Here is a 17,141-nt window from a genome sequence, read left to right on the forward strand (position 1 = left end):
AGTTGCATTTGGAATTTCCAGCCTCCTGATTCTTCGGATTTAGACTGTGTTTAAAAACAAAGTTTAAGGTTATTAAACAGAAGGAGAAGTATCCAACATCTGGAGAGGAAACGTTGAGCTGAGAGTGTAAGAAACTGTAAGTCCTGTTATTGTCTCATCAGTTAAGAGGGATGTGAAGTAGCCAGTGACGACTGCTGCAGCAGCGGCATGTCCGGGTGGTTTTTTCCCAGTACCATAGCTATAGAGGGGGATGCAAGGCACAAGGAGCAGAGAAAAATCTGTTTTTCAAGAGCTAAAAAAATATGTCGAAGCAAACAACAAATTACATTTGGCAGCTGACATAGCAGTTAGAATCCAGAAGTAGTGCGGGAAGATTTTTTTACTTGCACCAGATGACTGGGTGGAGGAGGGTAGAGGGGGAATGAACGTTACGGATTACACGGTCTACCAAGAAATTATTCAGAAAGTACGTGTTGAAACGGTAGCTACCCTTTATCCTGCAAGTAGTTATTTCCATTCTCACTCTGTGCAAATGCAGCTGACGGGATATTGGTGCATTTGTCCAGAGGGATTGCTTGTAAAAGGGAGCAGTAAGAAAATGTACTGCTGCAAGTGTGTATTGCAAAAACAAGTAGTAGTTGGAGATTGTGGATTTGTCATGCCTAAAAAACCAATAATGCTGTTCTGTGTGGTTGTGTTGACAGTGCTGTCTCCAAATAAGAAATGAGATGTAATGCATCCTGCAGTCCATGCATGCCTCCTCTTGCAAATCGCGCATCATTCCTCTGTGGAAACCTTTAAGTCCTAAAATTTGGGAAAAAAGAATAAAAACATTATCATGGACCTGAGGGATTTTTACCTGTTGGCCGCTTTGATTGCCTGTTTAAGGCTGGATTCTGCTATAGCTCAAGAACTTATTTACACTATTAGAGAGGAGCTGCCTGAAAACGTACCCATAGGGAACATACCAAAGGACCTGAACATTTCTCACATCAATGCTGCCACAGGGACCAGTGCCAGCCTTGTCTACAGACTGGTGTCTAAAGCAGGGGATGCCCCTCTGGTCAAAGTGTCCAGTACCACTGGGGAAATCTTTACGACATCCAACAGAATAGACAGAGAAAAACTCTGTGCTGGAGCTTCCTATGCAGAAGAAAACGAGTGTTTTTTTGAACTTGAAGTGGTGATTCTCCCCAATGACTTTTTTAGGCTGATCAAAATAAAAATAATTGTAAAGGATACTAATGACAATGCACCTATGTTTCCATCCCCTGTCATCAATATCTCCATCCCAGAAAACACTCTGATCAACAGTCGTTTTCCAATCCCATCAGCAACAGATCCTGACACAGGTTTCAACGGTGTGCAGCACTACGAGTTGTTAAACGGGCAGAGTGTCTTTGGACTGGATATTGTAGAAACTCCAGAAGGAGAGAAATGGCCGCAGCTGATCGTGCAGCAGAACTTGGACAGAGAGCAAAAGGACACTTACGTGATGAAAATCAAAGTGGAGGATGGAGGTACCCCCCAGAAATCCAGCACAGCCATCCTGCAAGTCACAGTAAGTGATGTCAATGATAACAGGCCAGTGTTTAAAGAGAGTCAGGTAGAGGTTCATATACCAGAGAACGCCCCTGTAGGCACTTCTGTAATTCAGCTTCATGCTACAGATGCAGATATAGGCAGCAATGCAGAAATCAGATATATTTTTGGTGCCCAAGTCGCCCCTGCAACCAAAAGATTTTTTGCTTTAAACAACACTACAGGGCTGATTACAGTTCAGAGGTCCTTAGATCGAGAAGAGACTGCTATCCACAAAGTGACAGTGCTGGCTAGTGATGGTAGCTCTACACCGGCTCGGGCAACGGTTACCATCAATGTCACTGACGTAAACGATAACCCTCCTAACATAGACCTCAGGTACATAATAAGTCCCATCAATGGCACAGTTTACTTATCTGAGAAAGATCCCATCAATACAAAGATTGCCCTAATTACAGTTTCAGATAAGGACACTGATGTGAATGGCAAAGTGATATGTTTCATTGAGAGAGAGGTCCCCTTCCACTTGAAGGCGGTTTACGACAACCAGTATTTGCTAGAGACCTCTTCCTTGTTGGACTATGAGGGCACCAAAGAATTCAGCTTTAAAATTGTTGCTTCTGATTCTGGCAAGCCCAGTTTGAACCAGACTGCCCTGGTAAGAGTTAAACTGGAGGATGAAAATGACAACCCTCCGATTTTCAGCCAGCCTGTAATTGAGCTGTCAGTTTCTGAAAACAACCGTCGTGGTCTATACTTAACAACTATTAGTGCCACAGATGAAGACAGTGGGAAAAATGCAGACATTGTTTATCAGCTTGGCCCTAATGCCTCCTTTTTCGATCTGGATCGAAAGACGGGAGTTTTGACAGCCTCCAGAGTTTTTGACAGAGAAGAGCAGGAACGTTTCATTTTTACTGTTACAGCCCGAGACAATGGCACCCCTCCTTTGCAGAGTCAAGCAGCTGTAATTGTTACTGTCTTGGACGAAAATGACAACAGTCCCAAATTTACTCATAATCACTTCCAGTTTTTCGTATCCGAGAACTTACCAAAGTATAGCACGGTGGGGGTGATCACGGTGACCGATGCCGATGCTGGGGAAAATAAAGCAGTGACCCTTTCTATCCTGAATGACAATGAAAACTTTGTGCTGGATCCATACTCTGGAGTTATAAAGTCCAATGTTTCTTTTGATCGAGAGCAACAGAGCTCCTATACCTTTGATGTTAAGGCAGTAGATGGAGGGCAACCTCCTCGCTCTTCTACAGCGAAAGTAACTATAAACGTCATGGATGTTAACGATAACAGCCCTGTTGTCATCTACCCACCTTCTAATACTTCTTTTAAGCTAGTGCCACTCTCAGCAATTCCAGGATCGGTGGTAGCTGAAGTCTTTGCTGTGGATATAGACACTGGAATGAACGCCGAGCTTAAGTACACAATCGTAAGTGGAAATAACAAGGGTTTGTTTCGGATTGATCCAGTGACAGGTAATATCACTCTGGAAGAAAAACCAACTCCTAATGATGTGGGACTGCATCGCTTAGTTGTCAACATAAGTGACCTGGGTTATCCCAAATCCCTGCATACTCTTGTGCTTGTATTTTTGTATGTAAATGATACTGCTGGAAATGCCTCTTATATTTATGACTTGATACGCAGGACTATGGAAACACCTTTGGACCGGACCATAGGAGACAGTAGCCAACCCTACCAAAATGAGGACTATCTCACGATCATGATCGCCATTGTGGCAGGTGCCATGGTTGTCATAGTGGTGATATTTGTCACGGTTCTCGTTCGCTGTCGACACGCATCCAGATTCAAAGCCGCCCAGAGGAGCAAGCAAGGTGCTGAGTGGATGTCTCCCAATCAGGAGAACAAGCAAAACAAGAAAAAGAAAAGGAAGAAAAGGAAATCGCCGAAGAGCTCTCTTTTGAACTTTGTGACCATTGAGGAGTCCAAACCTGATGATGCAGTTCACGAACCTATCAACGGGACAATAAGCCTTCCAGCAGAGCTGGAGGAACAAAGTATAGGAAGATTTGATTGGGGCACAGCACCACCAACAACCTTTAAGCCTAACAGTCCTGATCTTGCCAAGCATTACAAATCTGCCTCTCCGCAGTCTGCTTTTCATCTCAAACCTGACACTCCAGTTTCAGTGAAAAAGCACCATGTGATTCAGGAACTCCCGTTGGACAACACCTTTGTTGGTGGTTGTGACACCCTTTCCAAACGCTCTTCCACTAGTTCAGATCACTTCAGTGCCTCAGAGTGCAGTTCCCAAGGAGGCTTCAAGACAAAGGGCCCCTTACACACCAGACAGGTAAACGAGCACTTTTACTGGTCTATAAGTACTGCATACAAGTGCCCGATCAACCAGTATTAAAAGTGCCACTATGTTGTGGGGTTTTTTTTGTTTCAGTCTAATTTAATTTTATTATATTATGGGGGGAACAAAAAAACCAACCAAACAACAAACAAACAAACTTGACCCCTTTATCATTTATCTGGGTCTTAACCATGTATTTGCAGAATGCCTCTGTTACTTTGTGTTTTGAAGAATACCGATTGTTAAAGGACTGTTATGCATCTGTGCATGTGCACATACATGTGCATAAACAAAACTGAAAAAAAAAGTTTTTTTTTTTCTCCCCAGTATTTGACTGTCCAAATGTAAAATTTATAGAAGAAGAAAAACTGTTTCCTTACATGCTAAATTTCAATCAGAACATTTGACTGTTTCAAGACTGAAGGGATATGTACATTCAGTTTCAAATTTCAAAGTGAGTTGGCTTGAGTTTCCTTTACAGTTCAAGCTGATTTGGAACTTTGCTAAGTTAGTATTCCTAAAAGGGTTAACTTTTTTCCAAACAGCCAGCCAAATTTCCAAGCTACTTCATCTGTGAAGCACGTGGTTTGTTGGTAGGATATAACTAAGCCATACGGAAGTCTTCCTCTGTTTTGAGTTCAAAATGATTTTGTTGTAATAGATGAAAGTTCATATCTCATAGACGGTTTATTGCATATATTTAAAAAAATGGCCAAAGCATACTTTTGAAAGGAATGCGTTCTCTGAATACGTCTGAATTATGCAGGGAAAAAAAAAAAAAAAAAAAAAAAAAGTCAGCCCATTGTAAATATTTTCTCATCTTGGTAATGCATAAGTGATCTGTCATAACTCATTTTAAACGGTGAAATACGCCATATGAAGAGGGATTAGGAGGCTGAGAAACTCATATTTCAACCAAATCCAGCATTACTTTTTTCTTAGGCCTAATAATTCCTTGCTAATAAAGATTTAAACGCGGCGCTGTCTAATTTATTGTCTGGGTGCTGCGGGTTGCCGCCGCGCTGGCGGCTCGGCGTGGCCTGTAGATGGCGCTGAGGCACCACGCGGCGCGCGCTGGCCCGGCGCCAGCCCTGCAGTAGCGGGGAGGAGGGGGGGAGGGAAGGCTCAAGCTGATATTCCAGCCAAAGAACCTTTTATTTAATGATGGTTGCACCGGAGTGGTCAGTAGTTAAGTTGGCGTGTTTGCAAGGCGGCTTCCTTAGCGCTTCGCTTTCGCTGCACCGACTTCGTAGGTGTGGGGAGTCGCGTTCGTATTCCTGCTGGCGCTGTACCCTCCAAGCGGCGGTGATTTGTCTGAATTTATTAGGGATGTGAATCCTAGAGAATCAAGTGAGACACATTTAGGCTTGTCTTTGCAAAAAGATTTTGACAGGAGCCAAGTTTAGGATAAAGTCATCCTCTTGCTGTTGCATTAGCCTTATCTGAGATGAATGTGACGTTCCCAGAACTGTGTCTTGACTTTGGGTGTCTGTAAGGTGTCACACTAACAAGATGCTAAGAATAAAACAAGCGCTTTTGAGGCAGTTCTGTTAAAGTAACTGCTCTAAAACAACTCGTACTTACAACGAGACGCTGAAAACATCGCAGAAGGTTCTCACAAAACCTTAACCTTTCGAAGGACTTTAAAGAAGGGTATACTCTCGGAGCCGTCTTCAGGCTGTTACACAGCACCATACACGTACTGTCAGCATAAGTTAAAAAAAGTACCAATTTAAAAAAAAAAAAACAAAAACCAACAAATTTATAGAAGAGCTCTGCACAATCTGTGGTTACTTGTCTGAAGTTTTCTCCCCAGTTTTGGTTACAAAATGTAACACCCCCAACCCACACATTCCTTTTCTGTTCTGAGATGTTGTTAATTTAGTTTAAATTAGCTTTACAAACTCTATTAGAAAACTCAGACTTAATCTCCCACAGAATCTAGAGGCAGTTTAGACCCAAAAAATTACTTAACTGACAGAATGTATAAGCTCCGCACAGTGAAGTTGAGGGGGGGACACCAAACAAAAACTACTGGCAGTATTTTCAGTTACCTGTGTTCATTACATTAACTACAGTGCTTTCAGTTTAATAATAGCATCAGTCATTATACCTGTACATGGACCGGATTCAAATTCCACTGAAGTCTTACTGAATCCTTTTTGAAATTAGCAGATACTCATATCATGTAGGTTGGATTGCTCCCCGCAAAAGCTGTAATATGTAACTGAATATATAACTCCTTCTTAGGTGGACAGTTATCTAAACTGAGCTTGCGTATTTTTATTCTGTGGGGAAGCAGATTGTCTTTTTTTTCCCAATGATGAGTGTTAACAGGACATAACCTTTTCATGCCCCTGTGTCACTTCTGGCTGGAGGAGTATAGCCAGCAATGGTAGTAAACATTAGCAGCCTTCCTATTATTCTCTCTGTAAATCCTGAAATTAGGATGCATTTTAGCTAATATTCATTGGCACAGGAATTAAATACACTTTCATAGGTCTTTTTTTTTAGATTTGTGATAGAGTATGGCCTTTAAGCAAAGTATTCAGACTCAAAAATCCTACTGATTAGTAGCATGTGTTAATGGCACGGTATCTGAGAAACATTTTTAAAAATTCCTTTAGGAATTAAGTAGTTAGTTCTTTGCCACTGTACTGTTTTCTAGAGGTTTAACGAAATTTCTCTGTATCTAATGTTAGAAGTTGTGTTAAGTTTGGCAAGTTTCCTTTATGTGGTTTGCAAAGGGTGCAGGAATTGTTGGGGAGGATGTCAAGATAGGGAAAGAAGAAAACCAGGATTAATATATATGTAAGAAATACTAGCAGCCTCCATTTTTACTTACAGTTTCTTTCAGTCCAAGGTAAATACACATGCAATGTATCTTGCATATCTCTATATTTATAGAGAGCTGAGACCGAAGTTTACACTTGGACTCCATGCAAGCAAAATCCTGTTACTTTTAATGGGAGCTTGGCCCTAGAAATCTATTAGAACTGGGTCCTAAGTCAGAAAGGTTTTAGAATTCAAAAATAGATTGTTCAGTATGAATTTCTTAGTATTTTTTTTGCTGGGCAATTTCTGTGCAATCATCAATAAATTTAGTGGAAATTCTGTGGTTAAGTCATCACATGTCACTTTGAATTGCACAGGCTGATGTTTCAGAAATACCCAGTATAAAAACCAAAGCCTTCTTCAAGTGCCTATCTTGCAGTAAACCTGGTGGATGCTCTGAAAAGAGCATTTTTGAATACTTGAACTTGGGATTGTTCTAAATGCTAATTCACATAATGAGGAATATGGAAAGGATGTTGCACACCACCAGCTCATATAGCTAAGCTTCCAAAATCAGTGTTATGACTCATAAAGAATACTGAAATCTATGCAGGCTTCTCAATCAGTGTTCTTTTCAGTATTTGATTGAACTTTAAAATGCACTTCAAATTAGTAAGTCACTACACCAAACAGCTACATAGAAATACAGTAGAAGACGACATGTTGTATTCTTCTATGTGAAAGGCGTCTTATAAGAAGCAAATAAACAGACAAAAACCTACTCAGTGTCATTAGATTAACAATAGATTAAATAATAAAAGAAATTAGGGCCAATTTACTATGGTTATCCCAGTTTTAAATTATAACAACTTCATTTAATCAGATTTGAAGTACAACAGTGACAAATAACACAGCTTTAAAAATACGTATCAGTATGGATTATGAGTAAAACCTTCAGTCTTCATTCCTAATGAAATAGCATATAGGCATGTGCTTACCTTTCATGTAACGTGGTGGGACTGAAGCAGATCCTTAAAGCCCAAATGACTTCAGATGTTTTCAAGAAAGACAGCCGTAAGCACACTCTAAGCACTTTTCTGAATCAAGATGCTAATTTATAAATTTTGGAAACATGCACAGTTCTAGTAGCTTCTGGAAAACTAAATATATGTTAACACTGTCCTTTTATTTCTGTGCTCTGATGGCAGAAATTAAGGATTTGGGGCTTGACTGACACATTAAATTCATTCCATACTAAGGTATATGTTTAATCATATAGTCAATAACATAAGCTCTATGGAGCTTGCTTTACTCCTTTTTCAGTCAATGGGCTTCTTGCCTGATCAAGGAACGAGTAGGCTGGATCCCACTGATCAATGCACATCACTTAAGCTTTCTGTGGCAAATGTAATCGATGTTATCTTACTCTGGAGTGTTTAAATTTGTAACTTTAGGGTTTATGTAAGAGAAAAGAAAAGAAAAGAAAAGCTGAAAACATTAATGACTTAAATTGATACGCTGAGAGTGGCAATTTCAAGGTGCATAAGTTGATGGAAATCTGCATTGGAACAGCAGTGCTGAGTCTATGTCACCTGCAAATATTAAAATTCTGTAACTGTAGCATTCCGTAATTCTGTACACGGTATTATTTTTAGTCGCCTTGCTTTACCACTTAGTATAAAAAAAAAATTCAATTCTATTGGGGTTTTTTTTATGCTTAATTTATTTTTTGTGTTAGCATGGATATTAGTCTCGGGTGAGGACTAGTCACCTGGAAGAACGTCTGCATGTAAAATTAAACTGTTTTCTAGTACTGTATATTTATATATCTATATCTATACTAAAGTATTAGAAATGGTAAAAATGTACAGTGTATTTTTTCTATCCTTGTATAACTGAAAAATAGGTTAACAGATTTTGTTCAACTGTCTAAAGAAATTCATCTTTGAGCTGAGACCAAGCATAGAAAATTTCAGCTGAAAAGAAGAATTTTTCAGAAAGTTAAGAGCATGTGAAAACTGGGGGTTATAATGGAAATCTGAACATAACCCTAAGCTATAATACCATTTTCAATAGTGACAGTAGAAATGCTAAACTAGAGTAAGGAACATTTTGTGTATACAGATACCAACAGTAAAAGCTTAGCAAGCTTCATTTCTCTTGAAATGTTTCCTATGCAAAAGATTTTTATCAGAATCACTGGGGTCTCATCTGTCCTAAATGTGCAAAGTCAAAGTTTCACAAATGCTAATAAATTTCTGCCACACATGGGAGTGAGAACCGGATCTTGAGAGTTTAATGCTGTTGGAATTTTGTGATAATGTTCTTTTGTATATAGGAACAAGAGAGGATCTTTTTAGTTTCCATTTCAAATTTTCACTTCCAAAGAATCTATTCTTCTAGCACAGCAAAACCATATCAGCCACACTTTATTGACAGCAATTTTATTGTAGCTAGAGGCTTACAGTAAGCTGTTTATTGCTGTTCCCTAACTCGGTTGACAGCAATTGGGGAATTAATTTTCTTGCCCCTGATGTGCTTTCTTGGGTATAAACAACAGATGTTAAAGATATGAAAACTGTGACCCATTTACATTCAGCAAGTCTTTGTGGGCACAGTCTACCTGTCTGAAGTGCACGTTTCAAGTCCTAAGTAAGATTGCTTCATCAGTTCTAGGGTTCTTACTGTTTTTCAATAGAACTGCTCATATACACATGTTCTATACAAGGGCAGATACATAATACCTAATGGACCAATCCTTATCTAAGCAAATTCAGTTGAAGAATAGCTGAGTTCAAGTTTCATTCATTTCAGGAGATGCTGTATCTTCTTACTCTAGTGTTTAATTGCATCGAACATACAGAATATAACTGACAAAACACACATACCATGTTCTGAAAGATCTAACATGAATTACAGGTGATACCTGAACTGTTGGTATCACTTCTCCCAGAAAATATCATGGTCATCTGTAAAATCTGTACTCAGAAGTTTCCTCCGTTGCTACTTGAGTACAGACATCTCACATAGATTTTGTAATGTCCATGTCTTCACTGAAGAAAAAACAAACACACGCAAAATCATATTTTTTTTCTTCTTTTATTACTGCTTTGACTTTCCAGCCTGTGGTGAAATGTATGTAAACATTTTATCCCAGTAGACTGATGTGGGCATTTAATCAGTTCATTTCTGGTTTACATAAGATAACATTCCATTGACTGGAAAAATATTTCCCAGACTGTAGATAAGAAATGAATGGATGCTATCATATTTTACTGAACTTTGGGGGGAGGAGAGCATCTTTTGTTTGTTTCCATTAGTGTCTTTTAGCAAGACATTTGCAACATAAGGGGCTTTAGCATATTACCTAACAGATTTTAAGTGCTTGTCTAGATGCAAAATGTATATAATTTTAACTGTTCCTTTGTAATTAAGATACACAAAAAAGTTCCTTCTAATACAATTGCACTAATTTTGTTGTAAAGGATTGTCCTTTAGTGAGCTATAAACTGTCTCTGGAAACAGAAGTAGCCATTACTGACAGAAGACACCTTAAATTGGCAATGTGGCACTATTACATTGGTTGTGTGATTATAGAAACTTCAAATAAATAAAGAAATTAAATTGTTGTAGCCATAGGAAACCATGTGTAGATTATTCCTAGGACCTAAAGATTCAGGGAAGCATTTGGGCCACTATCATTTTAATAGTAAATTCATATTGATCTTACTAAAAAAATGGAACTTTCAAATCTGGGAAAGATTTGGCCTGCATTCTCAATTTAGTTTTTAGTTTTTATGAATGCCATGGATTATGTGTGACAATGCAGAGAAAGGTGGTTAAAAATTTGATTTGTAGTCATGCTGAGGTGTCTAAATTGTATCAGTCTCAAAAGTTATCCATTCTCTGTCTCTTCTTATTTCTTTTGCAGCTGAGTTGCAGGGGAAATTTGTTTTAAAGACTTGGCATGGGTTGTCCTGCATCTTGTGTTGCACAGAGGGAAAAATGAGTAATTCAGCATTTGTCAGGATTTGTTGGTGTATAGTGTCTGTAGTTTCCTATGAGCTGATGTTGTAGTTTTGCCATTTCTTCTGTGAAATGCCACACTGGATCTTTTTGTGCACAAATATCAATATTATTACTCGAAAGTTGTTCTAGAATATGCACACTTCTTGCTACAAGAGGAATATAAGGAGTCCTTCTTAGAGCAACAGTTCAGCATTTGAAGCTAAATCCAAACTGGAGTAAATCTGCTGATTTACGCCGTCTGCAGCTCTTCCTGATGTTAACTTCTTTATAAAAGCAATAGGATGATGTTGAGATAATATTTCCAAAATCTAGAAAATATGTAAAATTAATTGGGAGTCAAGTGAATTAAAGATCATTTTATTTTGAGCTGAATTTGATAACATGTAGAGGATCAGCTGTCAGATTTTTCTTCCTTCATTTGTTTCCTCCCCCAGGTTTGCAGATACAAGACCTAGGTAGCATTTTAAAATAGCAACCTCTCCCCACTCCAAAACAATCGGATATTCTCACTGGCTGATAGCTGAAAGAGGATAGCTATTGATATTGATTTGTAAAACACTTAGTAGCCTCAAACTGATACTCATACATTCTCCCTCATTCCTTCCAGCCAGATTAAGTGTTAAATGCAACTACTTCTATTTGTAATTTTGCAGGATATTCTTAGCACCTCCTAGACTTTCATGTGTCTAGTAAGAAAAATTCTGTGACTGATTTTCTTAAATGTTAAAAAAAATGTTTAATATCTATCTGTACAGTGGTTTTGATCAAATGAGTGATTTCAGCCTATGCCTTATATGGTCATATAGCCTTTAAAACAGCAAAAAAAGTAAGAGGAAGACCATGTTTCAGTTATGAATGGTATTTGCCATTCTTAGTCTCTTGCTGATTGGTAGCTAACAGTGGTATCTCTTAAATGGCTAAACCTGACATGCAAACTTCTGTTACATAACCTGTGCTCCTTCAAAATACATAAAGTTATGGAGGTAATTGTGTTTCTAATGCAAAGGTGTCTGTAAGATACATATGTTTCTATATATGACGTATATATGACATATATATCAGGTTATTATAGGGAGTATTTACTCCCATTCCTTAAGAGAAAGAAACAGTTTGCTACTGAACTTCGTAGTGGAATACTTTCACCACTGAGGTTTATGTGATTCTCTCGTCTCCTCCTACCAGTATTTTTTGGAAGAAAGTTTTAGCAAAAGTTTGGTTTTACAGGAAGGAGTCCATGAGCTCCAGAATGGGATGCAGACTCATGAATTTTGATTTAAGAGAACACCTCCTTCCTGTGTAGCATAAGATGCAGAGCCTGAAGGGAAGTGAGATCTAATCCCTGTTTTTAGCAGCTTTCCATTCAGTAGGGTAGGTTTTGGGAATACTGTTGTTATGCCAGTCCCTGTCCTTACAGCATGTAATGAATATATCAGATCATTATGGTTGCTTCAGGTGCCCAACTTCTGATTGTGGATCTAGCCTAATTTCTGTAAATGGTGTTCACAAAAAGTATGATTTGTATAATTTTCAACAGTGTACTTAGCTGCTAGCACCTGTGCACACAATACCTGATTTTGCTTCTGCTGACATGGTGGGATTCATCTCATCTAACTTCTAATTGTATGGCAAATCTAGTTTGCTTCACTGGGTTCATGATATACTTCACCCTGAAGAAAATATGCTGGTTTAAACTGTTTCCCAAAGCTGATGTATACAGTTGGGTGAGATGCATCCCACACCAGTGAAGAGTACGATCCAGAGTATGATCTAGTCCCCTTTTCTCACTGAACTCAAGAGAAGGGCTTTAAGGGTATGTATTTCTTTAAGTAAAGGCATTATTTGAATAGTTTATATGCATACAAAAATGTATAATATGCACAGCTGCCTTTGAGAAATTCTTCTTTAGATTATGGTTCAAATTCAGAGGCTCCTGAATCAACAGAAAGGCCCTTACTGAGTTTATATTAAATTGTTATCTGGCCGTTTGTACAGCTGTCTATTTTAGGAAGACGGTGCAATGAAACACCAGTTATTTTTTTCTGTTCTGAGTATTTCGTTTTTTCCTCAACACTGCATGTTCCTTGATACCTCGTTCTGTGAATGTGAGTAGAGAAAAAGGAAGTTGTAAACTTTTGATCTCTACCCTTGGTCATATCTGGCTGTTCGCATTATAGTGCAAAAACGTTTCTTTTACCTCTCTGGTTTAGGTATGTGTCTATAGCAGTATGAATTTTCAGTCACTTGTCAGATTGTTTTACTTTAGCCATTTCAAAAATACAGGTCAAAATATCAGTGAAATGCTAGTGTTACCAGTAGGAGAATTTGAAATTGCCTTCAGTTTGTGACAACAGTAGCCTGAAACGAGGATTACATTGAAGTCTGCAGCATCTAGAGCAGCAGGAGGTAGACTGTGCACCAATAGCAAAATCCTAGTCATCTCCCATATTTTTTAACAACTGCCAGATAAATAAAAAAATAAATGAAATCTGCATCTGTATAAGGGCAGTAAACCTTGCCTGTTGAAATTTAATCTCTCCCCTGTACAGGAGATGGACTTTCCTATTTGAGATTTCATCAGTTTCATTTCAGAAAGCTGTTACATCTGTCAAACATTTCAGTTTGAAATGAATGCCTGATTTTTTTTTGCCTTTGTATGCTACAAGAGCACCAGGTTGTCAATCAGCAGAAATACAAAATGAGACAAGATAGGTGATCCGCTACTATGATTGGCATTTTATTTTTATTTTACAACCCCTTTTTTCTTCCTCAAACTGCAATGACTTAAAAATGGCAATGCTTGTCTATATTGTAGAAACAGATAAGAAACACGAATATAGTGAAGGGAAGTCACCCTTGGTTCGTCCCGATCCTGTTTGTTGTGACTTCTGGTGGCCATCCTTTTGAGAGTACTGGTACAGTCCAGGTGGACAGTAAATCTGTAGGTGGCTATCACTATGAATTGTGTGTGAATGTCAGTCTTGTGTGAATGAGATTAAACTATATTGTATGAATGAGATTTAAATACATTTACTTTGTTTTTCTTCATTTTTGCGATAGAATTGATACATTGCAACAAACCTCACAATCCATAATATTTAAGCAGTAGAGCAGGACCACTTCTGGGTGGGCTGTGTAGACTTTCAGAGCGCCTCCAGGCAAAGGGGTGGTCCAGAACCTTTGGCAAGTAACTTGAGTCTAGCGACATTTTTGGTTTTCTAATCTGCTTCCCTGATACAAATCAGAACTTTTGTTTTTTAATGTGATTTTTCAAATTCTGGTCTAAGAAATTGTCAGAATGGTAGGCGCTCTTGAAGAGTTTTAAGAAACTGATGCACTTCTGTGGTTCTGTGATGTGTCTATTGATAGCATCCCTACTGAACATCCCTGCCTTTCACTATTACTCAGCTTTGCTCAAATCTAGGCTTTGGCTGCCTTCTGTGCTTTAGCAGTTGATTAAGAAATATTCTAATCCGTCACACAGTACCAAGAAACTAATGGCTTGTGGAGTATTTTAGTCTTCAAGCTTGCACTATAAATGATATGAAAAATAGTGTCATTTGGCTGATGCTTAAATACATCTCATTCTTTTATGAGATATTGTCGTTGTCCTTTCTTGTTTCTCTTTTTAATCTCCTGTTTCATTCTCTGAGAACACTTATTTCCATAAAACATATTAGAAATCTGAGATTTCCCGTCAAATTAATACTGTCACAGTAGAGTAGTGGCACATTTTGTGTACGATCTGTTGTAGCACACCCAAGTCGTAACCACACGTCGCTGTAGGTAAGGACTTACAATGAACCAACTGGCTTCATCAGGATTCAAAGATGTGAAGCATTTGGAAGTATATCTGGGTAGAAACATAATATGGGAAGTAAAACACTTTCAAAACTAGATAGGTACTTGCTTTAACTTGTTCCAGTAGATTTAAAAGAATCAAATAGGAATGAATTTTAATTATTAATACAAATCTGAGAAGAAAATCTATTCCTGCAATATGTAACATATTTACCCTCTGTAGCTTGGTGACATACTGCATTTGGATTGCAAAACCGAGCTAAAGGTGTGGCAAAGGAAAAACCTAACTTCATAACCATGGATTTGCGGAGATGTTAGGCGGGACAGCTTCTTCTAGTTAGAATTGCAACTAGGAGGGTAAATGTATCTGGTGTTAAGTTGCATGTCAAAATCTGAGGTATGTTTAGTGCACTTGTTAGTAATAAAAGCAGGTGTAGGATGAACAGAGATGGTGGGTTTTGTAGTGCTATGCACCTGCATTTTAATACTGATCAAATCTGATTCACTGGTAATTGATATTATATAGGCATCCTCGATATGCATTATGGAGGAATGAAGCTAGTTTCATATGGTATAATGGCTTGTATGAATCATTTTCCTTCAGAGCATTTGTATTATAGACATACTCAACCAAAATCCTTTGTATCTATCTTCACCTACAGTTGCTGTAGTCCAGTGCAATGCTGTAGTACCAGCTAGCCTGCTGGATTTCACCGGCTATTTTTGTAGCCATCCTGTATCTGTCATAGTTAAAACAAGTGGACAAAATATTTATTTAATATATGTTTTGCTTACTTGTTGGTTTTCTGTTGGGGTTTGTTTGGGTTTTTTTTTAATAAGATTGTTCATACTTTCTCACAGATGGCATAATGCATTCACAATTTGTAATAAGTGTGGTATCTCACTGAGACTTATGATAGAAAATTGATTCTGAAAACAGCAAAAAATGTAAATCACAAAGCAGAACAATGGAGATTACAACTCAGTAACTGGATAGTGCTTCTTGAATTCAGCAATTTGAAAGGGAGATTGGGATGAGAGATGAAAACATTCATGTGTCTTTACATTTCAAATGGTTAAAAGCTCAGTGTGGATGTCTGGAGTTGTAGGAAAACTTCCTCCTTTAATAAGAAAGCTGGCAGTGCTGCTGTGATATACAGGATGTCAGTGATCCCTGTGTCTGCTTGTTTAAAGCGGCATGCTGAGCACTTTTCAGCAGAGCAGTTTCATGCAATGCCTACTAAGATGCTTTATAGATGGTGCAGATCAGCTCCAGACAAAGTACTTCTTGTTGCCATTTATGATTGTTATCTGTCATAAATATGTCATAGAAGTACTTCCCAATTTCAGAACTTTCATTCTTTGGACCAGTGGTGACCACATTAAAAAACATTCTACATTCACTATCTCACACTTGGTATTTTTTAACATTTTCATGTCTTAGTGATAAATACAAGCCTAGCTTGTGTTCAGTATTGTTGAAGTTCATTTCAGGAAGCCTCTAGCTACTGACGAGTGTTATATCTTACTTCCTGCTGTCCTCAGTAAAGATAGTTGGGGGTCAGGAGAGCCCTCTGCACTGTGCTGCTGCTTGCTACTGCTCATGACATTTGGTGTCTGATAGGGATGCTGTGATAGCACCTTCAATTAAAAGCCATAGGCAACAAGCATAACAAAGAGAATCCTTAAGAATGCTTAACATTATGCCATTGCCTGGACTAGAATAAAACCAGCATGAGAATAAATTGGCTATGTTAGCTTAATTGTGATTTTCACCTAAGCGCTGCCCATGAGACCTTAGACCTAGCAGAAAACTCTAGCTGAAATAGAGAGTTTTTTCTGAGATTACTTAAATTTATCATATTTCTGTCAGAAAATACTAACGCAATTCTATTCCAGTTTTAAAGCCTTAAGCTTTTGCTGCCTGTTTTGGGTTTTCATTACTTTTACGTGTGTACAGTTACACAGAATAATGAGAAACCCGCAAAACCTGCATATCACTGCATGTAACATTGCTCTGCAACTATTTACCACCTCATTAGTTTTTTCAATAGCAAAGATAAGTTAGCATTCTGTCATGAAATTTGAACTGCCACCACATCCAGCTGAAGCTTATAAACCACAGCATAACTTTCACAAAGTGCATTAACTCTTGCACCAGAAGATGCACTCTTGAAAACACAAAAAAATTCATATGACTTTTTATATCTGTGAAGCCAATTTGTTTGACATTTTCTCCTGTAAATTTTGCTGCTCTTAGAAATCTTCTAAAATACAAAGGGAGAAATTCAGTTGTTGTGTAATTCTGCACAACTCAGTTGACCGAGATAGACTTGATCTCATTTACATTTGGACTGTGCTGTGTACTCATTAACTCTTTAAACATCATGTGCCTTTTTCTCATTTTTGTGAAGGCTCTACCTTCACTAAAAAAAAAAAAAAAAAAAAAAAAAGTTGTGTGCTACATCCAGATTGCTATTGTGAGGTATCTGTCTAAATGTAAAATCTTGCGTAGACAAGAAGCGGGTATTTCATACCTTGATGTAGCTGGTCGAGGTCAGCCCTGAACAATACACCTGGGGCTGATCTCAACTGGCTGTGTACAGGTGAAAGTACAATACCTTATCATTAGCAGGATTTTATACTGCATTACTTATTT

General features: G+C 38.2%; 1 protein-coding gene across 3 annotated transcripts in view; it reads left to right on the plus strand.

Moving 5' to 3' along the window:
- The first annotated feature begins 825 nt into the window (after positions 1–825).
- Positions 826–17,141, plus strand: part of PCDH9 (protocadherin 9) — a 710,780-nt gene continuing 694,464 nt past the window's right edge. For 2 of the 3 annotated variants that reach the window (XM_074931157.1, XM_074931172.1), the window contains exon 1: positions 826–3,874. In XM_074931157.1, coding sequence (XP_074787258.1) covers positions 839–3,874 — 3,036 coding nt within the window. In that variant the 5' untranslated portion in view covers positions 826–838. Of the gene's footprint in view, positions 3,895–17,141 lie in introns of all 3 variants that reach the window. The other variant, XM_074931165.1, reaches the window with a different exon arrangement.

This window comes from Athene noctua, chromosome 1, assembly GCF_965140245.1.
Source record: "Athene noctua chromosome 1, bAthNoc1.hap1.1, whole genome shotgun sequence".
NCBI lineage: Eukaryota > Metazoa > Chordata > Aves > Strigiformes > Strigidae > Athene > Athene noctua.